This window comes from Dipodomys ordii, unplaced genomic scaffold (genome assembly GCF_000151885.1).
Source record: "Dipodomys ordii isolate 6190 unplaced genomic scaffold, Dord_2.0 Scaffold170, whole genome shotgun sequence".
Classification (NCBI taxonomy): Eukaryota; Metazoa; Chordata; class Mammalia; order Rodentia; family Heteromyidae; genus Dipodomys; species Dipodomys ordii.
Genome location: NW_012267386.1, coordinates 306962 through 333568, shown reverse-complemented (window position 1 = coordinate 333568; position 26607 = coordinate 306962). Strand labels below are relative to the sequence as shown.

The following is a 26607-nucleotide window of genomic DNA, read 5'->3' as shown; positions in this document are numbered from 1 at the left end:
TGGGGGGGAGGATTGGGTAGGGGGGAGGGAGGCTGGGAATGGATGGGAAGGGGAAACAAAGGAGGAGGCTACAATGCTTGATAAGAAATGTACTCACTATCTTGCCCATGTAATTGTAACCCCTTGTACAGTATTTTCACAATAATAAAAAAAAAGAGTCTCTTGGACTTTCAAATAAAGTCACTTTCAGCTGGCTTCAAAAAAAAAAGAAATGGGAGTTAGTTTTATTCAGAAACAATCTGTGGCATATCATAGAGTGAAATCTGATCTAGTATCAGCATTCTTTGAGAATGGACAGTATCACTCTCTCTCTCTTTTTTTATTATTATTTTATTTTTTGTCAGTCATGGGGCTTGAACTCTGGGCCTGGGCACTGTCCCTCAGCTCTTAAGCTCAAGGCGAGCGCTCTACCACTTGAGCCACAGAGCCACTTCCGGTCTTCTAGAGTCTCATGGTCTTTCCTGCCCAGGCTGGCTTTTAACTGCGATCCTCAGGTCTCAGCCTCCTGAGTAGCTAGGATTACAGGTGTGAGCCACCAGAGCCCGGCTCACTCTCTCTTTAATAGATTTACTTTGTCAATGCAAAAAAGAAGGTTCATTTAAATAAAGTGAGCATTCTATATTTTTTAAACCTATCTCAGTAAACAGTTCTTAAAACTGTTTCTCTTCTGGGGATACATTTTTATTAGTTTCTTTCAGTAACAGATGGTTCTACAGTTAGGTGCTCCACAAGAATCTCTCTATGCACCAAGAAAATATCTTCATGACCAAATCTTTTAAATTTTTTAAATCAAACACTATAATACCAGACACTAGGCCTATCATGTATGAGTGCTTCACTGAGAGTCAACAAAATAACAAGGACAATGAGATGTACAAGTCGTTATGTCAAAAAACGAACTTTACAACTTTGGTGGGGGGGGAGGATCGGGTAGGAGGTGCAGGGGTGGAGGGAGGGTTATGGGAAGGGATGGGAAGGGGAAACAAAGTAGGAGGCAACAATGCTTGATAAGAAATGTACTCGTTATCTTGCCCATGTAATCGTAACCTCTCTCTATGGTATTTTCACAGTAATAAAACAAAAATCACAAGGACAAAAATATATGGCTTTGATTCTGCTCTGTTTACCATTCTTCCACAGTGGCTTGGAAGGCTTTCTAAATTTCACAGCAAATGAGGTTTGGCAGTGAATGACAAAGTGAATTTTGCTTGGGAGGTGAGAAAAAGACAACAGTCAGCCCTGGAGCTCTAAATTGATATTTGGTTGGGAAACTTTATCACTTGATGGCGATGAAATGAAGTAGTCACCCTGGACATTCAGCATGTCCTATGATGCCTGTCACTCCATTTTGTCCAATCATCATGTGCTCTGAAGTGGAGACGCTACCACTCTGACATAACCTCCCCAAACTGAGGGAAGTCTAGGTGAATGAAGCTTGGGTGCTGTGGGTAAGTCAAAATACTTATGTCAGCTCATCTCATTCAGGAGCTGTTCAGGTGCACATGTATAATTCATCACTCTAACTAGAGGAAGAAGCTTAGAAGAGAACAGATTTTATGGTCTTCATTTTCAGTTCTAACTTCACAGATATACTCTAATTTGCCTAAACAGCATTGGTAAGTGGATCTCATTGATATGAGCTTCTTATCTTATCTTATATGACTATGTTTCCTATTCATCTACCTGTGTAACAGAAGCCTTAAAACAACTACCTCAAACAAACAAAGCATAGTAATACAAACAATTCAAGTTAGAACAGATGTTTATATTGAAAGCCATTTGAATCAGGTCACTCTACTCTCAGGCAAACTCAAGGAGGAGAATATTCTAAATTCTAAGATGACTTTAGAATAATTTTACTTTAAGCTTAGGCAATACTTTTTAATTAAAAAGTTCCTCATCACGATCCCTACAACAGAGGAAAAAGAATGTTCTGAAATGAATATAGGCAAATGAAAAAAGATAAACAAAATTAACAAAACTCCCAACTTCAAGTCTCATATTGATCATGTCACATACACACAAAAATCTGAGAAAAAGAATTCCAAGTTCAATGAATGAATGAAATATCAAGGTAGGTATCTGTAGACCCACTGGCCCTTGATTGTACAGATTAACTGTCTCCCATGACAGCTCTCCTGACAGTAGGAGAATCACTGGATGAGTGGTAACATTTACGAACAGGGAAGACACGTGCTGGTGCCTCACGCCTGTACTCGTCAGTACTCAAGAGGCTGAGATCCGAGCATCATGGCTTGAAGCCACAGTGGGCTGCAAAGTCCCTGTGAAACTCTGATCTCCAATTAACCACCAGAAAACCGGAATGGTAGAGCACTAACCTTGAGCAGAGGAGTTTAGGGACAGTGCCCAGGGCCTGAGCTCAAGCCCCACGAATGACAGAGAGAGAGAAAGAGAGAGAGAGACAGAAAGACAGAGAGACAGAGAGAGACAGACAGACAGAGAGACAGAGACAGACAGAGAGACAGACAGAGAGTGAGACAGAGAGAGAATAGGGGGACTCCTCTTTAGGCCCCTGTCTGGATAGATGGAGTCTCCAATCTCCCTACTTTCACACCTTTCCTTTCATTTTCAAATAGACTTACTCTGTCCAGCACTGGTGGCTTACATCCTAGCTACTCAGGAGGCTGAGATCTGAGGATAGAGGTTAGAAGCCAGCCTGAGCAGAAAACTCTGTGAGACTCTTATCTCCAATTAACTACCAGAAAACTGGAAGTGGCGCTGTGGCTCAAAGTCGTAGAGCACTAGTCCTGAGTAAAAAAGCTCAGGGACAGTGCCCAGGCCCTGAGTTTAAGGCCCAACAACAGCAACAACAAAATAATAAGAGCTGGGTTTTGGAGAACGACAGATGAATCATTTACAGCTCAGTTCTCAAATAGGCCAGTGCAAGTACTATAAATTCAGTGAGCTTCTTTAGACCCTGAAGTCATTTTGTTGTATGTATATATGTATGAATTTATTTATTTAGTGCAGGTTCCTTAGCTTTTTTGTTCAAGGCTGTTTTTACTACTTAAACCATATGTACTTCTACTTCTGGCATTTTACAGATTAACTGGAGAATCTCATAGACTCGTCTGTCCATACTGGCTGGCTTTGAACCATGATCCTCAGATCTAAGCCTCTTGAGTAGCTAGGATGTCAGGCATGAGCCACTAGCCTGGCTTCTGGAGTCATTTGTACAGTGTGGGAAGTGAGAGAATCTACCTCAGTCTTGATAAAAGACTAAAAAGAGACTCTGTTTAAGTTCAGTAAAGTGACTGGCATGGTGTAATCTCTATATCAAGTAGTGGCTGCCCTGACTGTTCTTTTGAAGAACTGAGCAAATGATTCTCTCATTCCTTCCAATCACCAATTCGGAAAATCACAATGAAGGGCAGCTATTTTCATTGGTTTTAAATGATGAGGCAATAGGGCAAATGAGAGATTTTAATGCTTCTCCCCTACCAAGCTGGAGGTAAAGTATTTTAGGCAGCCACATTTCTTGCCACCTGCAAAGTTGACCTTAGAGTTCTAACAACAATGAAGTGAACCAAACCATGAAAGCAGGTGGAGTGCTAATGGAGAAACTGATTTGTTTCTCCTCTTGTTAAGCAGAATCACAAATAACTATCCTATAAAATTAATAGATTTTTCTCCCTATACAAATTATTTTTCTTTCTCTTTTGTAAAAGGGAATTCTAATTCTTAATTGGATTTATTGTGGGCCCACCTCCCACTCCTCAAAAAAAGAATATATTGTCCAGACCCCACATATGGCTCTGTGAGCAGCACTCTATGGGACCTGACTCTGTTGGGAAGTGCTGCTCTTTCTGTATTCTCTCCCAGCTTGCTTCTGAGACATGATGGTGGAACTCTTGTGACCATCCTGGACCGTGTGTTAAATTCATGAAGGGCATTCGTATGGAGACAGAAAGATAGAAGCCTGAATCATTGATGATACTATGTGTGGCACAATGGTCTCAAATGTCTTCAAATTTATTGTACATAAAGAGAGGGAAACATTTTTTGTCATTTAAGCCACTGTTATTTTAATTATTTCTAATATTAATTTTACAAAAGGCCTTTTCTTGTGGGTGCTGGTACTGGGGCTGGAATTTAGTATCTTGTTTAGCTTTCTCTTTCATGCTGGCACTCTACACTGGAGCCACATCTCCACTTCTGGCATTTCCCTGGTTAACTGGAGATAAGGGTTCATGGATTTATCTGTCCAGACTGGCTTCAAATTATGATCCTTAAATCTCAGTTTCCTGAGTAGTTAGGAATGCATGAGTGAGCTACCATCTCCTGGGTAATTTTACAAATGCTTAAAAATATTTTTCATTTTTAACTATACTCTCAAATATGAAGTTCTACTAAAATCTCAACATCTCTCTAAAGAGATGAGGCTTATGTATGGGTTCAAAATGCAAATAAAACGCCGATAAATATATTGCCTACTTCTCATGAGAGGTGTTTTTACATGCCTTGTGTTCTTGAGAGCTGACATGTGTTCTTTAATGTGGGCTCAATAAAAGAATGAAATGGGGAAAGAGTCCCTAATGGCCTCTGTGTTCATCTGACTGAAAATTGGCAATGCTAATTCTCCAATGTGTCCCAATGTTCAGTGGTGAACAAAGCATTTAGCAAGCATACTGGATCCTTCATGTCAGTTGGACATCATCACAGGTGTCAGAGTATCAGAGTTATAATCTTATTCCATTCATCTTACCCACTGGAGAACTTTTGGACTTCCATGCCCAGAGGCTGCCTCTCATTTGTGCAATGAACACTCAGGACTGACAGGGCCAATGACTGCTCCAGCCTATCAGAGTTATGTGGCATTGTGAGTTTTTCTGAGGTGCTCCAGACTGTATCTATCAACATAGAACCTCTCTGAGGGACTGAATTGATCCTTTGTGACTCTTCCCTGTAGATAAGAGCAGATAAGCTTCTTTTTTTTTTTAAAGAGCTACCATTTCTTTTACTCAGATTTTTCTCTGACAAGAACAACTACTAAGTTGTCTTTCTTAGAGGCTCAGAGATTCTTGTTCATTGAGTTTCATGTATGTGTAAATTTCATAGACTTTTCTAGTATTAGTTCAATTTGTAGCTTTTATCCTTTAATATTATAAAACCAGCAAAAGTCCTGCAGAGAATAGGTGAATTTTAGAAGTATATGACTACTTCTCTCTTCCCTTAACCTCCCTATGAGATGTCAAAGCCCTATTGATATTTAAAAAATATTATCCCAGGTTTGCACTATTTTTTCTTTGGTTCTGGTTAGTAGTGTATAGTATATTACTTTAACCTTGCAGATTAATATCTTTGGGTTCCTGTGTCTTTCTACATTTTCCTTGAAAATATGCCAAAAACTTAATGGGATTCTTGATAACTAGTAATTTTACAAATGTTTACAACTATTTTTTTTGCTTTCTAACTATATTCTGAAATACTTACTTCTCTTCTAATCCCAATATGTCTCTAAAAACATGAGACTTATATATGGATCCAAAATACAAATAAAAGACTTCTAAAGATTTTGCCTATTTCTGACAAGAGCTAAGCTCACAGACATTATATTCATGCTTTGGCCTTGCCAATGAACTTGATGTTCAGCCTGGGGTAGCTTCTAGAATAGTCCAGGAGTCAATAGACTGATCAATAAGTTAATTATGGTCATCAAAAAGAAGTTACTTTTAATACATAATTATATGAATGTTTTTTGAAACAGCAATTTCCTCTACTGCATTTTTATATTACTTAGTAATCTAAGTATTAATTGGGCATCCTCTAGAGATTAAATTTTCAAAAAAATCACAGCACTAACCTCTTTTGCAATTTTTTTAAGTTGAACTGAGTTATGACCCTGTCAGTTCACATACAAAGGAAAGACCATATTAATTGCCCTGGAGTTTCAAATACTAAGAGCAAACATAACATGCAAATATAACATGAAAAGAGACAATAAAGTTAGCAATGAATTATAACTTTGCCAACATAAGTACGTGCTAACTTAAAAGAACTTAAAAGCTGGATATTAAAAACAAAAAGAATTTACAAAGCTGGGCCCTGCTGGCTCAGGCCTGTAATGTTAGCTACTCAAGAGGCTACAATCTGAGGATCCCATTTCAAAGTCAGGCTGGGCAGGAAAGTCCATGAGACTCATCTCTAATTAACTACCAGAAAACAGGAAGTGGAGATGGGATCAAAATGGTTGAGCACTAGTCTTGAGCAAAAGAATGCTGGGACAGCACTCAGGCCCTGAGTTCAAGCCCCACAATCGACAACAACAAAAAAGAATTTACAAAATCATTTGCTTGTCCCTAGCATCACATGAAAATATATAACATATATGAATGATTTCTGTCTATCTTGATCACAAACATCAGGATATGTTTTTGGGGAGGCAAGTAGCCATCTTATTGCCATAAATAATATATTAATCTCAGAATAATAAAAAATCAGCTAAATATTTAGGCCCCTACGAAGTTAAATGTTTATACAAATACCATTTAATTTTGAAAGGCAATTATTTTTTTTGTTTCCCCATTGGTTGGGGGGGAAATTTTTCTTAGTTTTTTTTTGGAAATTACTTTTTTTTTTTGTTTTTTGGAAATTTATTTGGCTTGGTTTTTTGTTTTTGAAAATTCGGATTGGCTAAAAGAAAACTGAGAATGTAAAAACAAGTTCTCTCAACTCAGTTACTGGCCATAATTTTATTTATAGTGTTGATAATTACAAAAATTAGCAGTGTTCTTTTTGTCACAAAGGTCAGATATAGTATAAATATATCTTCAGGCTTTCCCTTGTGTTCAGAATCATTTCCAAGAAATCTGTTCTAGGATGATATTTCTACATAATAGGCTTCATCATAAGTAGCTGGTTTTTAGGATGACTGTTAACTCCAAAGTACAGGTGCACCTGTAGAAAACCACCAGTCACACCAGGTGTGTCAAGTGAAAAGCAGGGAAGGAAGCTGGATTTGTGTCATTAGCTACCATAATATGGAATATTTAAGGTATGATAAGCTTTGAATCACTAATCAAGCATTCCTACAGAGTTTGAAATCAGTTTTCAAAACTTATGACAAAATCATCTGTTTCCATAGGTCCAGAATCAAAAGGAGCTGGCACTAGGGTTCACATCTGTGATCTTAAGACACCTAGGAGGAGATCTGTGGATTGAGGTTTGAAGCTAGCCCAAGTAGACAAATCTGAGAAACTATTATTTCCAATTAACCAGCAAAAGCTAGTTAAAAGTGGAGTTGTGGCTCAAGTGGTAGAGAGCCAAGCCTTGACTGAAAAAAACCATGGGAGGATGAGAAGTAGTACCAACACACACACACACACACACACACACACACACACACACACACACACACACCACATGTGCGTATAGAATAAAAAAGAATATTTGTTAATCTTATGTTAAAATATAGATTGCATGGTGACAAAAATGTAATGAAAAGACTATTTACATGTGATATTCCTACTTAATGCATATATTTTCACATGTATGTGTACCTAGAAACTAAAGTATCACTGAGACTGGGCTCTAAGATGAATGTGTGGCTCAGTGGTAAGGCACAGATTCAGCATGGAATTGGTTTAATCTAATCAATGCAGAATAAAGAAAAATTTAAAAGGTGAGCATTATCATTCAAGTTCTGCCCTACAACAGACAGACAGACAGATTGATTGACTGCAGGCAACTGTACAAACCGAAATTTCCCTGAAGATGAGACCAAGGTCTTACATATCTCTATTGCAATCATCCCTTACCTATGGAGGATTGGAAAACATTATGAATCAGTTTTCAGTATAACAGGAAGCATGATTTAGAAAGGACTACAATGGTGTATGAATTTGAGGCATCCAACTTCTGGCTACCAAGCTGGTGTGAATTGATATTCCTAACAGTAGAGTCTGGATCACACATTCAGTCACATAAGCTGGCATTTTAATGGTGAGTAACTGAGTCCATAGAGGAAAAATAAAAATGACTATTTTCTGGTATTATTGTGGGAGTCTCTGGCTAAATTATAGGTTAACTCTTTATAGGTTAAAATTACCACACAAAGATATGTGACTATAATCTATTTGCAAATCTGACTGAAATCTACATGTGCTATCAAATAAAACACAAAATGATTATTAAATTCTTGTGAAAAATCTGTGTCAAGAATTTGCTGGCTTATTCAAAATGTTAGTGCTGCTTTAGAGAATATAGGGACTTGTGTATTAGATGTTGTTCAAAATGTGTGACCACTGCTGTTAACAATTGATCTTTTTTTTTTAGGAGGAAAGAAAAAGTGTCAGAATGCTTTGCTCATTGAAGCAGCTGCCTATGTGTGCTTACATTGACTGACCTGTGATGAGTCACAGGAAACACCCACTGGGTCTACTGTACTTTGCTGAGGGTTCTGGACAGGACAAACAGTTTAGAAAATAAACACTGCCAGCCTTGCCAGCAGAAAGCTAAACTAGTGTGGCATCTAAGTCTCAAAACCTATAACATTTCCATTTAAAAAGGATCAAAAGTAATGAAGGGAAAATAAAGGCAGTTATCTTTAAAACAGTATAAACACAGGGAATTCTAAACCTGATCAATTTCTTTCATTAGTGGTTCTCCTAGAAATTTCTAAGAGCTCTGTGGGGAATGTTCATCCTGTAAAATCATTTGGTACATAACAGACAGGTACGTGTCTCCTCAGCTGACTATGTCTAACTGTCAATATTGATAATTTTGCATGTCTACAAATGATGTTATAAATACCCATAATAGGGCCCTTGGAAGAAAAAAGGTTCTAATGGTATTTAATCAAGGTATCTCCCATTTTGCCAGAATTTAATTTACTCAGCAGGTAAAGTGATTGGAAGTAATTTTAAAGGGTTTTATCTTTAAAGGATAATGAATTATGAATCTGTGTACAAGCACAGAACTGCCTATAGAAAATTCTGAAAGAGTTCTAATATTAGTTTAATTAAATGGCATGCTGCAGGTAGATCATTACAAAAATCTCTAGTTCCAGTGATTTTCATCATTTGGCGCTTAATTTTCGGGGGAGAGTTTCATTAAAATAAAAATGTAATGCTTAAGTACCTAGCACTTCAAGATGTAGAATTTAAAATCAAAACAAAACAAAACTTCTCTTTTTGCTTCATGGGCAACTGATATAGCCATCTCTTTATAATCCTTTAAGAACCAGGGAATCCCTAACAAATTCAGAGAAAGGCTGTTAGTTTTACTAAAGGAGGGAGGTGGACAGGTGAATTATAGTAACATTATATGAATTATATATGACTAGACAAGTTATATAAATGCACATTCTTCCCCATAAAATTGGATTAGTGTTTTCCTTCTAAGAAGATTAAAGCTAATGTAAAAGGACCAAAAATGTTAAGGGATGCCTTTGTCTATGAATTACCAAGAACCATTGTGTATGATTACCAAGAATCATTACTATTTAATGCATGCTCAGTATTATGGTTACTCGATCCTTTTAGGAGTATTAGCATAGATCGTGTAACCCAATGGGTATCTGTGAAACTGCACTGTCTGAATACCCTCCCAAATTTTTGTCTTTGGTCTTAGAGTAAGTACAGACTCATTTGCAATCCATACTCCAGCATCATGTAGGAAACCCTTTCTAAAGCTTCAATATTACATTAGCCCCCTGCCAGATGCTGTTGAATCATTTATCTGTCCCACCCAAGTCCTAACTTACTAGCCAAGTCTTGTCTTTACTTCTACCTCATGCCCTGACTTGTCCCCATCCCTTAGTAGCACCAAACTGCACTTAAAAAAATTATTTCATTGTAAAGATGGCTGTACAGAGGGGTTACAGTTACATGAGTGATTAGTACATGTCTTGTTTTTTTAAATTATTTTATTTTTTTTGAACACACTGTACAGAGGGGTTACAATTACATGGGCAGGATAATGCATACATTTCTTATCAAGCATTGCAGCCTCCTCCTTTGTTTACCCTTCACATCCCTTCCCAGCCTCCCCCCCCACCCAATCCTCCCTGCCTCCCCCCCAACATTGTAAAGCTCATTTTCGACAAGTACATGTCGTGTTGATCATTATTACCCCCTGCTTTCTGTTTTCCCACTATCCCTTCCCTCCCCCACCTCTCTCACTCTCCTCCCTCAGCCCCCCACTTCTCCAAGTTGTAAAGTTCATTTCCAATATACTGTCTTGTGAATATCATTGTTGCAAAGGGTCATCCTATGTCCTTGTTTCAGCATTTTGTTACTCCCCTTCCCCTCCCCAAATTAGACAAATGTATGTACAAGATGACAACAGGGGATATACCATAGGGGGAGGAATATGCAAAAGAAACAAAAAAAATCACATAGCAATTTCAGAGAGCATAGGTGCTCTGCCTTTGCCTGGAGTACTTTCATGCCCTGGGGCTTTTTCCCTTGTCAGTCTCAGAAACTCCTATCCAGGAAGATTACATCAAGCTCACTCTTGTGAGAGTACTTTAACATGGAACCCACAAACTGAAGAACAAAAATGACATGTATATTTCACTAACTTTTAAATTAAGCATTTCCTTCAGTAATGAAATTAGAAAATAAACTAGTAAAAGCAATAGAAATAATGAAACTTGTAGAACTCTTCAGCTAGCATTTATATTTACAATAGGTATTTCTATTCTAATTGTGTGTGTGTGTGCGTTTGTACACACATGTGCACTGGTCCTGAGGCTTGAACTCAGGGCCTGGACAGGGACAGAAGTCCAGCTTTTTATTCTCAAGGCTAGTACTTTACTGCTTGAGTAACACTTTCAGTTTGTTGGTGGTTCATCAGCAATAAGAGAATCAGGGACTTTACTGCCCAGGCTGGCTTTGATCCTCAGCTGTCAGTCTCCTGCGTAGCTAGATAACAGGTGTGAACCACTGGCACCAGGCTTCTATTCTATTTTTGCTGGTACAAGTGAACTCCTGCTTGCTAAGTGGGCACTCTAATACCTGAGCCATGACTCCACTCCTTTTATGTGTGGATTATTTTAGAGGGAGGGTCTCCTTTATGCTCGGGCAAGCCTATGCTGTGATCATACTACTTGTGTTTTCCTGTGTCTCTGGTGATGACAGGTCCACCTCACTGTGTCCAGCCACTATATTTCCCCTGTAGCTACATAACAGGTGTGTACCAGCCATAAACTGAGATACAGTCTCATGAACTTTTATGGCTGGACTGCTCTTGATGTAAGATTCCTCTATCTCTTTCTCTAGTAGCTGGGATTACAGACTTGAGTCTGTATGCAATGATTTTTAAAACTATGGTATCAGACTTTCAGCTAGATCTGTTATACGATATATTAATAATGAAGTAAATACATTTAGATAAAGTTTGTTTTTTTAAAGTATTTTAAAACAGCTGCATGTTTTCCCTCATATGTAGAAGCTAGAATTAGTTTATAAACAGTTAAGTGAATCCGTGGGGTGGTATGCAAGTATAAGCTAATGTATTAACTGAAATGTGGTAGATTTAAGGGAGAACTCAAATAGTGTAATTCCTTAGAAAGGCAAAGTCAAAGTTCAACAAAATAAACACACAAGAAAACTGTACTTTGAAAGGGGGGATGGGGAGGAGTCAGTGGTGAGAGGTAGATGAAGAGGAGAATGGATGGAAAATTCAATCAAGAATACAACGTACATCCTACAAAATTAATAAAATTGAGAGAAAAGGTGGATTGGGAGGGATGGGTGAGAATGGAGAAAGGGGTGTCATTGGTCAAGATGCAGTGTATGTATACACTGCTTTGTTAAATGGCAACTCCTTTACACAACTACTTAAAGATGAACTTTACAAAAAAGTATTTTTAACCAGCTGTGGTGACACATGCTTATAATCTCAGCCACTCCAGATGCTGAGGAAGAAAGACAGTAAGACTGCAGTAAGCCTGGTCAACTAGCAAGACACTCAGCATGAAATAAAGGGGGGGAAAGGCTGATGAGGTAGCTCAGTGGCAGAACGCTTGCTAGCATGGCTGAGGCCCTGGCTTCCACCTGTCGCATCTCAAAACTCATGTTTTAACATAATTTCCCCTATATTCCTATGCATTCCTCTTATACAATTTAAAATATCAGCCTCTAAAGAGGATTAGCATCGTGTGGATGTTCCAAACCCTCCTGTGTGTGATGGCTACAGTAGTAGTACCAGGCCATGCTCTGATAATCCTTTCGGCAATTATTACCTTGCTTTACAGTGATTTATTTGCATTTTTCTTCCTTATAGGTGTGAGCTTAAAAACAATTCTCAATATACCCTGACTTATGACAACTATCTAAAATGTTTTTATTGGGGCTGGGAAGGTGGCTCGGTGGTAGAGTGCTTGCCTTGTATGCATGAGGCCCTGGGTTCGATTCCTCAGCACCACATAAGCAGAAAAAGCTGGAAGTGGTGCTGTAGCTCAAGTGGTAGAGTGCTAGCCTTGAGCTGAAGAGCTGAGGGACAGCGCCCAGGCTCAGAGATTAAAAAAAAGTTTTTATTATAAAAATAGGCTGTATGTGTTTTCAAAACTAGGTTCTTTCTTCTTCTTCATTTTTTAAAATACATATTAACTGTATAGGGGGATTTCATTGTGATATTTCCACATGCGCATATATTTTGACCAATTTTCCCCTCTATACTTTGATCATATACACCCTCTCATCACCTTGACCCTCCTTCACTGTCAAACAGTCCCTTGATTTATACTTGTGTCATTCTTTTCTAGGCATAGATTCCAAATATGAAAAGAGTATGTAATATTTGTCTTTCTCAGTTCAGGTTATTTTGCTTAACATGATGATCTCTGTCTGGTCTTAGGACTTAGGATATAATTTCAGTCTTCTTTACGACTAAATAATACTTGTGTGTGTGTGTGTGTGTGTGTGTGTATGTGTGTGTGTTTGTGACACTTTTTACCTATTCATCTGTTGATAAACACCTAGACTGGTTCCATAGCTTAGCTGTTGTGAATAGTGTTGCTATAAACATGAGTGTGCTGTTTGTTGTTTCTATTATATAATGACCTACATTCCTTGGGTTGTATGTCTAGGGGAAAATATTATTAGGTATTTAAGGAACCTCCATACTGACTTCCACAATAGCTGGACTAATTTACATTCCTACCAACAGTGTATAAAGTTCTGTTTTCCTCACATCCTTCCTAACATTTGTTGTTTGTTTTCTTGATGACAGCTATTTTGAGATGGAATCTCGATTTAGGTTTATGGTTTTTTTTTCTGTTTTTGTTTTTGACATTACCAGGGTTCAAACTCAAGTTATGAGCTTGCTTTCTTGCAATGCTGCTACTTGAGCCACAACTCCAGTCCTCTCTTTTAATAGTTATTGTAGAGATGGAATTTCAAGGACTTTTCTGCTGGTGATGGCTTCAAATTACAGTCCTACAGATTTTCAGCCTCTTGAATAGTTAAGATTACATGCTTAAGCCAGTGGTACTTTTTCCTCACTGTTGGCACTCCACCACACGAGTTATACCTCTACTTCTGTCTTTTTGAGGGTTAACTGGAGATAGGTGCCTTTGGATTTGTCAGTCCAATCTGGGTTTGAACTTTACTCTTTTTAAATCTCAGCTGCCTGAATAGGACTGTAGATGTGACACACCAGTACTTGCTTCAGTTAGTAAGTTTTTTTGGTCGATCATGAGGCTTGAACTTAGGGCCTGGGTGTTCTTTTGCTCAAGGCTAGTGCTCTACCACTTTGAGCCATAGCTCTACTTCCAGTTTTCTGGTGGCTAAATGGAGATAAGAGTTTTATAGACTTTCCTGCCTGGGCTGGAACTGTGATCTTCAGATCTCAGCTTCCTGAGTAGCTAGAATTACAGGCCTGAGTCACCAGAACCTGGCTTCATTTAGTGTTGATGTTTGTTTTCTTTATGGCTTTATCAAATGAAGATCTGGCAAAGATTTTCTCCCATTCTGTAGCTTGCCTCTTGATTCTGGTGATTGTTTCCTTTGCTGCACAGAAACCTTTTAATTTGATACAATTCTGTTTCTTAATCCTTGCTCTTATTTTCTGAGCAATTAAGAGTCCTATTCTGCAAGGCATCACCTATGAGTGTATCTTAAATGATCTTCCCTGGGTTATACATTCCTTGCATAGTTTTCAGTTCCAGGCCTTAAGTTTAGAACCTGGTCCATTCTGACTTACTTGTAGAGTGGAGGGCAGGGCTTTACGTATCAGTCTTACACAAAGGTATACACTTTTCCCTATGAGTTCTTGAAGAGACAGTCATTTCTCCAATGTCCCATTTTTGGGCTCTGTGTTTATCCAGAACAAAATGGGGGTGCTATTTTAAGTGGATTTATTTGCAGTGACATGGTCAAAACCCACTGCTATAATAACCACAGTTCCAGAATGGCACATAAAGGTTTGATGGATTATCTGAGATATATTTTATTTTAACCTTTTTGTGTTACTTCAGACATAACAGAGCCAGTTCAGAAGACCTTTGGCTCAAATGTCTTTTGAGTTCAAAAAAATGAAAATGACATTTCAAGTAAAAATATGTGACAGAAAATACAGAATCATTTTCTGATCATTTAACTGGAAAGCATCGTAACCGGTCTTCAGATTTATATCCCGGAAATCATGTTTCTAAGAAATGGACTATAGTGAGATTTCAGATCCAAGAATCCTCTCACCCCAAGGACTGTCTTCTCTACAAAGCATCTGTTCTTGTCTGCCACCCAACCAATCACATGGTCCTGATATCTCTTTTAAACTATCTCTTGAGTTTCTGTCCCTTGCTATAAACAAGATTGCAATGCACCTTCCTTGTTGTTGTTTTTTTTTTTATTGATGGTGTGCCTGTATTGGGGCTCTAACTTAAGGCCTTGCACACTTGTACAGCTTTTTTCTCAGTGCTGGAAGGCTACTACTTGAGCCATACCTCCACACTCATTTTTTTTTTTTGGTAGTTGACTGGAGATATGAGTCTTTCAGACTTTACTGTCTGGGCTGGCTTCAATCCTCCAGCCTCAGATCTCAGCCTCCTGAGTAGCCAGATTACAGCAGATTACAGGTGTGAACCACTGGTATCCACTTGTTAGGTTCTTTATGTCCCTTCCTTACTCATTGCCCTTTTCTAATCAACTCCCCACTCTGTAGCTTGTCATTTTCTTTTTTTTAAATTTTATTTGTGAAGATACTGTACAGAGGGGTTACAATTACATGGGCAGGATAATGTGTACATTTCTTACCAAGCATTGCAGCCTCCTCCTTTGGTTTCCCTTCACATCCCTTCCCAGCCTCCCTCCTCCCCCCCAATCCCAATCCTTCTCCTTCCCCCATTCCCCCCCCCCCCACCGACGTTGTAAAGCTCGTTTTGGACATGACAACTTGTACTTCTCATTGTTGCAACAGGTCCACCTGTATCTTAAACAATAGGTTTTTCCCCATCTCCTCCTCAAGTTATACTGACATCAAATATAGTGAAAGCAGGGGTTATACTGTGGGGGAGGGACATACAAAGCAACAAAGAGATAATCTTATAAATGCATTAGAAACATGAAATGAAACATGCATGAAAGAAAAAAACATTAAAATACATATCTAAGGGTTCATTTTCCTGACATCACATTATCTGACCTTTTCCGCTTGAATCATAGATATACTAGATATTGCAAATAAGGGAAACCATGGGACCTATGTTTCTTTGGGCCTGGCTTACTTCACTTAATATAATTTGTAGCTTGTCATTTTCTAAAAACATAAACTTACGGGGTTTGGGGTGTGCTTAAGTTGTAGAATGCTTGCCTAGCAGGCAGGAAGACCAATCTCTAGAACTTCTAGAAATAAAAAAACCTCATAACTTTAGTTATGTCAGTTTCATCCTATTAAGCTTTGAAGGCTTTGTTAGTCTAAGATGACATTCAAAATTCTCATGGTTTATGAGGGTTTAGTGTGTTCTGTTGTGGGTCTGCTCTCCAGCCTCACTTGGTGAGCTATTCTCTCACTTACTATGTTTATATACATATATACACATATATGTGCTCACACATAGACATACATATGTACATGTATTTGTGTCTATATAATACTTACTTGAAGATAATGCCACTCAGAAAGATTATGTTTCCTTTCTGCTTCAATTTTCATTTTCCTTCTCAAGTAATTTATATATCTCTGTCTTTACCTCAAGTGGGTTTATGGATAGTAGTTAACACATACTTTTTGTTGTTGTTGTTAGTCATGGGGCCTGAACTCTGGGCCTGGGTGCTGTCCCTCAGCTCTTCAGCTCAAGGACATCACTCTACCACTTGAGCCACAGTGCCGCTTCTGGCTTTTTCTACTTATGTGGTCCTGAGGAATCGAATCCAGGGCCTCATGCATGCAAGGCAAGCATTCTACCACTAAGCCACCTTCCCAGCCCCAACACATACTTTTAATGTCACTTTTATGAGCAATAACTTGAAAGCATATTAGTTGGTATCTGCAGGTTTAAAAATTAAAATTGGGTGATTTTAACGAGTATTAGCAAGCAATATATAACAGACAATGATGTAAAAATTTAATTCAAAGTATAATATTATATTTGTCAAGTTAACAATTATTAGAAGTAACACATTAAATCAAAATTGCCAAAATATAAGGGCTAAAAGGATTTTTGCACATTTCTTTTTGTTGTTGTTGTTGTTTATGGGCCTGAACTCTGGGCCTGGGCACTGTCCCTCAGATATTCAGTTCAAGGCTAGCACTCTGCCACTTGAGCCACAGTGCCACTTCTGGCTTTTTCTGCTTTGGTGGTGCTGAGGAATCAAACCCAGGGCCTCATGCATGCAAGGCAAGCAGTCTACCACTGAGCTACCCTTCCAGCCCTGATTTTTACACATTTCTATACAGTATAAAAGTTTTATGTTTGTATAGTTGCACATCAAAGATGTGTGATAAATCACAGCTGGGAAAGTATACTAAATGAAAATCCATTATCCTCTCTCTGTGTGTGTGTGTGTGTGTGTGTGTGTGTGCGCGCGCACGCACGTCAGCGCGCACACATGCTCACACAAGCCAGTATGAGGTTTGAATTCAGGGGCCTATTGCTCTTGCTTAGCTTTCCACTCAAGGCTACCTTTTCTTTCTTTCTTTCTTTCTTTTTGGATAGAGATGTGTATTTATTCACTTTACAAAAAGAATGGTATTAAATTATCTCCAAGGCTACCATTTGCGTCAAGTTTTCACTTCATTGGATCTATGAGCCTCTTGGAGTCGTCTGCCTGGGCTGCCTTCAAACCCTGATCCTCAGATCTCAGTTTCCTAAATAGAATTATAGTGAGCCACTGGTAACTAGCTATTATTGTTGTTGTTGTTGTTGTTTTTTTTTGTAAACCAACCCAGAAAGGACTAATAAATGGAGATCAAGCTATTTCCCCAAACTGGTATTATCACCATAGGGAGGTATACAGATGAATGTAGTTTGTTAGTTTGGATGATTAGAACTACATTTACAGAGGAAAGAAGAAAATAACACTATATAGAAAAAGAGTCACATTGAATATCTTCATCTTGGTTTCTCAATGTTAAAAAAAAGAAAGACAGAAGGAATAAAAGGAAGTTTTCAGTTAAAAAAGATGCCTGAAGCATTATGGAGAGGGCTTATGAACTAGTCCCTATTGTTCTAAAAAGTAGACATGGAAAGAAAGAAGGAAAAAAATGAAGAAAGGAAGGAAGGAAGGAAAGAAGGAAGGAAGGAATAAGGGTGGATTTAAATACTTCCACCACTGATTCTGGATTAGATTCTTGAAAATTATTAAAAGGGAAAAGTACATAAATTAGAGGTAAATTTCCTTTTTTGGCGGGGGGGGGTGTCAATCGTGCTTGAACACAGGGCTGGGGCTCTGTCCCTGAGCTTTTTTGCTCAGGCTCTACCACTTCAAGCCATAATGCCACTTCTGGTTTTCTGGTGGTTAACTGGAGATAAAAGAATCTCACAGCCTTTGAACCTGGATCCTCAGCGCTCAGCATTCTGAATAGGTAGGATTAGAGCTATGAGCCACCAGTGCCTGGCTTAGAGTTAAACTTTCTAGGGGAAGTTTTTACTCAAAAAGGGCTTAAATGGTCCTCACTAGACACTATGTTGAAAATGAACTATCCAAATTATGGGTGGGGATGGGAGAGAAAAACAGAAAGAGGAAGGGAAGGGATGACACTGTCTGAAAAGAAATATACACTTTACCTGACTTATAGAACTGTAACTTATATACATCATCCTTATAAAAACACAAGAATACTGAGGACAAAACATATTGTGTTCCTCCTTCCCCTTTTTTTCAGCTATGGGGACTGAACCAGGACCTTGTTCATGCTACCGCTTGAGCTACACTGAGCCTTTTTGTTTTCACTTTGGTTTTTGAGATAGTGTCACACCTTTGTGTACCAGGCTGATCCTCCTACCTTTGCCTCTCAAGTAGCTGGGATTACTGGCATGTACCACTGCACTAGGTTCTAGCCATTATTAAATTAGTAAAACTACCTTCCTAGTCCTCTTAGTTGTTGGTAGTCCTCTTAACTAGCAAACTGCCTCCCTGGTCATAGGCAAGTGCAGGGTCTGAAAGGATCTGAAAGGAAGAGAAAGAAAAGGTGCTGTGTGTTTGGTTTTATATTAAAAAGTCGTGCAGAAGTTGTGTGAGCTTAGAGAGGATGCATAATGTGGGAATAGAGAAGAGAAGTTTGGAGAGTAAGCACTCAGCCAGTGTGCCCTAAGAAAAGAGCATAGCTTATCTGGACTTCTGATTCTTTAACTGTAGGATCAATAGCTTCATTTATTCTATATTAAACATCTTCCATCATGAATAGTTGAATAGTGCATCTGATTAGTGGAATTACAAAGATAGACAGTCTTGGTAAAGATCTTAGTATGAATTGTGCCCACAGCTTTTATTTTCTACTCCAGAACTCTCCTCCAATTACAGATAAGAATTCCCAAGTCTCCAGGATGCAACATCTCCACCCAAGATGTTTCGTGGACATGTAAGATTCAACATGTCCACAACTGCTTATAGCCTTGACTGATACAATTGCCCCATTTCATTTCCATGCTATAGGTTACCTAGTTCCTCATCCAAACTCTCTTTATTTTGCCCACAGTTAATCACCTGGGCTGTATTTTTCTCTCTTCAGTGTAGAGCCATGTTACTTTTGCTCATAGCTAGCATTCTACCAACAGAGCTATAGCTCTACTTCCAGAATTTTGGTAGTTAATTAGAGATAAAGAGTCTTGGAGACTTTCTTGCCTGGGCTGAGTTCAAACCACATTCCTCAGATCTCAGCCTCCTGAGTATCTAGGATTACAGGTGTGATCAATGGGCATCCAACGCTGAAGTTTATTTCTTTATTCATTTTTGTCGGTCATGGGGCTTGAACTCTGGACCTGGGCGCTGTCCCTCAGCTCTTCAGCGCAAGGCAAGCACTATACCATTTGAGCCACAGCGCCACTTCCTCTCCTTAATTTCTTATGTCCTTTTTTTTTTTATCTTATTTTAGTTTTCATTATCTTCAAGTAGTTATACAAAGTCCATTTATGTGTAAAATGTATCTTGATCGATGCCATCATACACTTCCTAAATATCTCTATTTCCAGCCATGGCCTCAAGTTTCCCAGTTCTATTTTCACATATATACATTGAGTATTATGACTATATTCACCAACCTCCATTCCTCTGCTTGTCTGCTCTTCTCTCCTTAAACCCATGAACTTAGATAAAAAATGTTTCAGCTTTATAAATTCATTTTGTTAAACTGTCTGATAATTTTTCGATGTTGTGTGTACATAAATGTGTGCATGTATGTATATATGGTATAATATGATAAAAGCTTTGGAAATGGCTAGGAATAGGAAATAAATAGCTAGGCTATATATAAGAAACTTATGTCCAACATCTTGCTAAATGGAAAACTGAAACCATTTCCTCTAAAATCAGGAATGAATCAAGTGTTCACTCTCTCCATTCTTATTCAGTCTTGTACTAAAATTCTTAGTCAGAACAATAAGGCAAGAAAAATCTATATAAACAATCCAAATAGGAAAGCAGAAAGTCAACTGTCTCTACTGGTGATATGATCTTAAATCTAAAGGACACTAAAAATGAGAAGATTCTATCTCAAAACTCCTAGAGCTGATAAGCAACTTCAACAAGTAGCAGGAAATATATTTAAAAACAAACAAACAAACAAAACAACTTCCACAAACCTCAGCTCTGCTATATAGCAACAAAGAAAAAATGAAGGGTGAAATTAGGAGAACAATTCCATATACAATATAAATAAAATATAAAATATGGAGAAATAAAATAAATATGCAGAAATAACTTGAACCAAAGAGATGAAGGATCTATACAATGAAAATGATAAAACTTTGCAAAAAGACATTGAAGAAGACACCAGGAAGTAGAAAGAACTCTCATGTTTATGGATTGGCAGGATCAGTCATGAAAGTAGCCACAGGTGATTTACAAATTCAATGCAAACTACCTATGAAAATCCCAATGTCATTTTTACATCATTAGTGATGTTTCCCTTTTCCTATTGGTCTCTCTCCAACCCTCTAACCTTTTACATTTCATTTCTTCCCAACCTAAGCCTAGATAGTTAGCAAGCTCCTACTTATTTCTTTTTTTTTGGTCCAGTCGTGGGGCCTGAACTCTGGGCTTGGACGCTGTCCCTCAGCTCTTCAGCTCAAGGCTAGCGCTCTAACCACTTGAGCCACAGCGCCACTTCCGGCTTTTTTTCTTTTTGCTTATGTGGTGCTGAGGAATCGAACCCAGGGCCTCAGGCATGCAAGGCAAGCGCTCTACCACTGAGCCCATTATTTCTTAAATTTTTACAAAAGTTAAAGCAAATCAAAAAGTATCAGAAATAGGTTAAGGAAAGAGAACAAACATAAGAAATCTCACCTGTATCTTGTACAAGAAGAATTTTGACCTGATGGAACTGTAGGTTTGAAAGTGACTCGAGGAGAAATCTGGGCCGAGAGCAGAAATCCCAAGGCAAGAATAATGAGTGCTACAAAAGTACCTAAAAGGAAATAAGAAGTTTTGTATCAGAGTAGTTCTATTTTTTCAAAATAGAAGGGTTTTGATTGAAATATTTTTGTATTACTATGCAATGTAAAACATTATTGTTGGAGCCAAATGGCCAGGTGTCCTGCCTTACCCTCTTTCTATGACCAGATGAATTAATTTGGCTGGCACCAGACCAAAATTTTATTCCAATAGGGCCTTGTGCCTGGCTTCCTCCTTACCTCCAGCTGTGATCCTCTGATGTTACTTATGACTCACCATTAGTTACTTCTGTACCAGCTCCAACCTGACAACTCTAGCATTCCTTCAGACCCGCTATAGATACCCAAGCATGTGAACAAGGAGTGAGTCTGTAGCTCTAGCTGGAGAGTCTCTCTCCTCAGTTTTTCTCCCCAATAAACCTGTGCTGGTGTTGAACAGTCTGTCTATGCTCTTGTCTCTTTTTGTACCTAACCAATTATAATTATCCTTAGAAGTAGTAGCAATAACAGCAGTTACAATAGTAGGAAAAGTGAAGGAAAGCGAGGCTTACATGGAAGACTCAAAGTCGATCTTTTGCAAAACTGGGTCATTACGGCCTTACATCAAAATTGCTTGTTTTCCTGTGTAGAATGTTAGATACTCTGTTGGCTTAAAATTCAAACCACCACTACAAATACTTTAAGACCTTACTGTTCCCAAAACGCAATCAGGCCTAGAATTGAGAAACAGAAGGGAGATGGTAACTATGTATAAGAAATAAACTCTCTCCTCAAATAAAGGAAAATAAACTATGACTGTCAATGCTAATTGAAGAGTCTGAGTCCCTAATTATTTTCCCAAATTACTTCTACAGGATATTGTTGGGGAGCAGGTAAGTTTCGTAAAGAAAGAATGATAAGGCTCCTCTATCCTAATACTTACTAAGTAATCTCTGTGATAAATGAACTTTTAAGATAGTAAGCCCTAGCACAGGGTAATGCCATGGCACAAGTAGCCTATTTGGAAAGTTCTGTAATCTGTAATATGTATCATGAACCTGTTTCTAAACAATCCAAACAACCTGCAAACTATGCAGCATGGATTATTATATAAAACTGTTACAATGTTAAGAGTTCATCTTTCTGGCCATGTTAATTTTCATTTTTTATTTAACTACTTTGGTAGTGTGTGGTTTGAACTTATGGCCTCATATTTGCTCCATTTGAGCTGTCCCACCTAATGCAAGCCTACAGTGCTGCTTTTTGATGGTTATTTAAAGGGGTTAAGGTCTCACAGGCTGTTCTGTCAGGGCTGGCCTTGAAATTCAATCTTCCAGATCAGCCTCTCAAACAGTTGGAATTACAGGCACAAGCCAACAGTAACTGCCTCACATTTGTTTTACTCTCTTCCACTTGGGATGGAAGAATTTTAAAAGCTAGCACTATACCTTTTTCTTTATTGTCACTTTTCCTGATGGAATTAGACAGACTGTGTGGAGTATAACCTGTGTGGAGTTTAACTCAGAATCTGCAGAGATGTCAACTTCAGGTGAGTGTGATGCCTGGACAGGTACAAGTCCCCTTAGGACAAAATACCATCCTGGAAAATGAAAAGTTTGCCTTATGAAATAAGTTTTAAAATGATCACCTGGTCCTTTCTTCTACATGCATGTGCAAAGCAGGAGCTTACTTAAATTTCTTTTCCTTCCATTTAACAAGCTACAGATGTTTTATGAATCACTTGTTAATATTTAAAATTTGTTATGGCTTTTGCCAACTGACTAATTACTGTCACCTAGATGTAAGTATCATAGAGGACTGCTTGAATGAAATAATTTTCTTCAGTTGTAGCACTGTTCAGTTTTTGTTTTTTTTTTTTTTTGGTCATAGGTCTTGAACTCTGGGCCTGGGTGCTGTCCCTGAACTCTTCAGCTGAAGGCTAGCACTCTACCACTTGAGCCACAGTCCCACTCCCAGTTTTCTGGTGGTTAAGATTCCCATGGATATTTCTGTCTGGGCAGACTTTGTTCCAGATTTCATCCTCAGAGATTTTTAAAAAAATTTTTTTTATTGTGAAAATACTGTACAGAGGGGTTACAATTACATGGACAAGATAATGAGTACATTTCTTACCAAGCATTGTAGCCTCCTCCTTTGTTTCCCCTTCCCATCCCTTCCCATCCTCCCCTGCCCCCGCACCCAATACTCTCCCCTCCCCCATCCCCTCCGCACCAAAGTTGTAAAGTTTGTTTTCGACATAACAACTTGTACATCTCATTATTGCAATAGGTCCACCTGTATCCCTATTTAAACGATCTGTTTTTCTCCTTTCCCTACACAAACTATACCGACATCAAATACAGTGAAAGTGGGGGTTATACCGTGGGGGAGGGGCATACAAAGCAACAAAGAAATCATCTTATAAATGTGTTAGAAACAATCGCAAGAAAGAAAAAAAGCATTTGAGTACATATCTTAGGGTTCATTTCCCTAACATCACCTTATCTGACCTTTTCTGCTTGACTCACACATATACTAGATATTGCAAATAAGGGAAATCATGGGACCTATGTTTCTTTGGGCTTGGCTTACTTCACTTAATATAATTTTTTCCAAGCCTTTCCATTTCCTAACAAATGGGGCAATGTCATTCTTTCTGATGGAGGCATAGAATTCCATTGTGTATATATACCACATTTTCTTGATCCATTCATCTACTGAGGGGCATCTGGGTTGGTTCCAGATCTTAGCTATAGTAAATAGTGCTGCAATAAACATAGTCGTGCTGGTAGCTTTAGTGTGGTCTTCTTTGTAAACATTTGGGTAAATGCCCAAAAGTGGGATTGCTGGGTCATAGGGGAGCTCTATGTGGAGTCTTTTGAGGAACCTCCATACTACTTTCCAAAGTGGTTGAACAAGTTTACACTCCCACCAACAATGCAGTAGGGTTTCCTTCTGTCCACATCCCCTCCAGCATCTGTTGTTATTAGAGTCCTCAGAGATATTTTTAAACATTTTTTTCTTATTTTTAAGTAGTTGTACAAAGGTGTTGTAAGTTAACATGTTAGTTTCTGAGTACAATGCAACTTGAGCAATGTCATCCCTTCTCCACATCTCTCACAACCCTACCCATCTCATCAATTTTCCTAGTTTGATAAGTATTATGACTTCCTTCCTCCCCTGCTTTCATTCCTTTCTCTTTTTATTCATATATGCCCCTCCTCACATACTCAATTACAAGCTTGCTGGTATTCATTTTGTTAGACTGTAAATTTGTTATTCAAAGGAGTTATACCATTTGGATCCTCCCCTGCATATACCATACTTCAGTTAATATGTTTGTACACAGGTACCAGCATATGTTTATATATATATATATATATATATATATATATATATATATATATATATATATAAATTAGATTAAACTTTCACATAGGAGAGAAAATGAGTCCTTTTCTCTCTGGGCCGGACTTACTTTACTTAACTTAATTTTTTAAGCCCACCCATTTCTTTGTAAATGATATCATTATTCCAAAAGGATGAGTAAAATACTATTGTCACTTAGTAGAGCTCAGACCGGATCCACGAATCCACATTTTAACATAAGTAGCCTTGAAAATTCTGAGCAAAAACCTGAGTATTATTTTAAAATTATTCCACTAACAAAATACATCATGGAAAAAGACATGTATTTCTGTCTGGCTTTGTAAGACTTATAAGCATTACAGTCATAAACTATAAACTTCTTACTATTTAAAGAAAAAGATTGGGTTAATAACTTGTAAAGAAATAGTTGATTAAGATATATTGTGCTCATAAGCCCGGCACCAGTGGCTCATGCCTATAATCTTAGCTACTCAGGAGGCTGAGATCTGAGGATCGTGGTTCAAAGTTAGCCTAGGCAGAAAAGTCTGTGAAACTCTTATCTTGAATAAACCACTAGAAAACTGGAAGTGGAGTTGTGGCTCAAGTGGTAGAGTGGTAGCCTTGAGCTGAAGAGCTGAGGGACAGCACCCAGGCCCAGAGTTCAAGCCCCACCATTGACCCCCTTCCCCCCCAAAAAAGTTTACTTTGCAGTAAACTTTTACTTTGGAGTATTTGTTTGCTCCCCTCCCCCAATACTGAGTTTGAACTAAGGGCTTGTAACTTGCTAGACCGATGAGTACCTGCCTACTACAGCTGAGCTATACTTTCAGCCTTTTTTATTTTACAATTGTCATTTTGTTTATTGTCCCAATAGCTGGGATGAAAGGCATTGGCCACAATGACTAGCTTTCCTCTGATGACATGGAGTCTTGCAAGTGTTTCTAGACCTAGAACTATAATACTCCTGATCTCAGCCTCCTGCATAGCTATGATAACAGGCAAGAACCATCATGCCAAACTATTGGCTGTAAAGGAGTACCTTAACATTCCTGCATGGATTGACCTTGAAGCACAATCCTCTCAATCTGAGCTTCTAAGTGGCTAGGATTACAGGCATGAGACACTGGCGCCTGACTTTGCAACAATTTTTAAAGGATAAATAACTATTAAAATTATTTTGAGGGGGGGAGGATTGAGTGGGGGGACATGGGGAGGATGGGAAAGGATGGGAAGGGGAAACAAAGGAGGAGGCAACAATGCTTGATAAGAAATGTACTCATTACCTTGTCCATGTAATTGTAACCCTTCTGTACAGTATTTTCACAATTAAAAAAATTATTTTGATGTACGACTCTTCATAAGTAAGGAATAATATTGAATCATATTTATTGATGCAATAAATTATTAAAAATTAAAAAAAAATTAAATTCAAATTAAATTTAAATTAAAATTTAAATTACTAAAAAATAATTTTTTGATAGAACAGTATTAAAATAATACTATTCAAAAATCAAATATAAGCTAAGCACTGGTGGCTTGGCCTGCAATCGTAGCTACTCAGGAGGCTGATTTATATAGAGGATCAAGGTTCAAAGCCATCCCTTCAAAAAGCCCTTGCGACTTTTATCTCAAAAGTAATATCCAAAAGCCAAGCTGAAGGCTTGTTTCATGGAGTTAAGTACCAACCATGAGAAAAGCAAGTGTAGTGGGTACAAGGTCCTGAGTTCAAACCCAAGTACTGCTCAACCCTGCATAAAAAAATCAATATATATGTGTATATACATATATTATTTACATATATTTATGTGTATATTATATATTTATACATTATATTATTTGTATATCCATAGTTTACATATGTAATATTTATATTTATACACATGCAGAGATGAGTTAAACAACAAAATCATTAAAGTAAGAAATAACTGAATCAACTGGTATTGAAGTATGGAAGACTCATATATTTTGAGGGTCACATTGGAGTGACAGGAACATACTAAACAAGGCTATTTAGCCCTAGGTCTTATTCAGAAGGTATTGCTTCCACTGGTCACTGTTTTCTGAAAGACTTGTATATATAATTACAACTGAGACCTGCAGAAACAGCACTCCTTGCATCTACATGTGCAGATAAAAGAGGAAAGCCTTTGACAAGAAACCAAGCTTTCCACCTCCAAAATGGCTATATCTACTCTACCAGTTCAACTGCTGTATCATACCAAGGAATCTGATGCTCTCTTGAT

General features: G+C 38.1%; 1 protein-coding gene across 1 annotated transcript in view; it reads right to left on the bottom strand.

The window, feature by feature from the left end:
* The window catches only part of Slc2a13 (solute carrier family 2 (facilitated glucose transporter), member 13), a 352717-nt gene that overhangs the window by 72854 nt on the left and 253256 nt on the right, over positions 1-26607 (bottom strand). The window contains exon 8 of the mRNA XM_013033472.1: positions 20910-21030. Within this exon, the coding sequence (XP_012888926.1) occupies positions 20910-21030 (121 nt within the window). The remainder of the gene's footprint in view (positions 1-20909; positions 21031-26607) is intronic.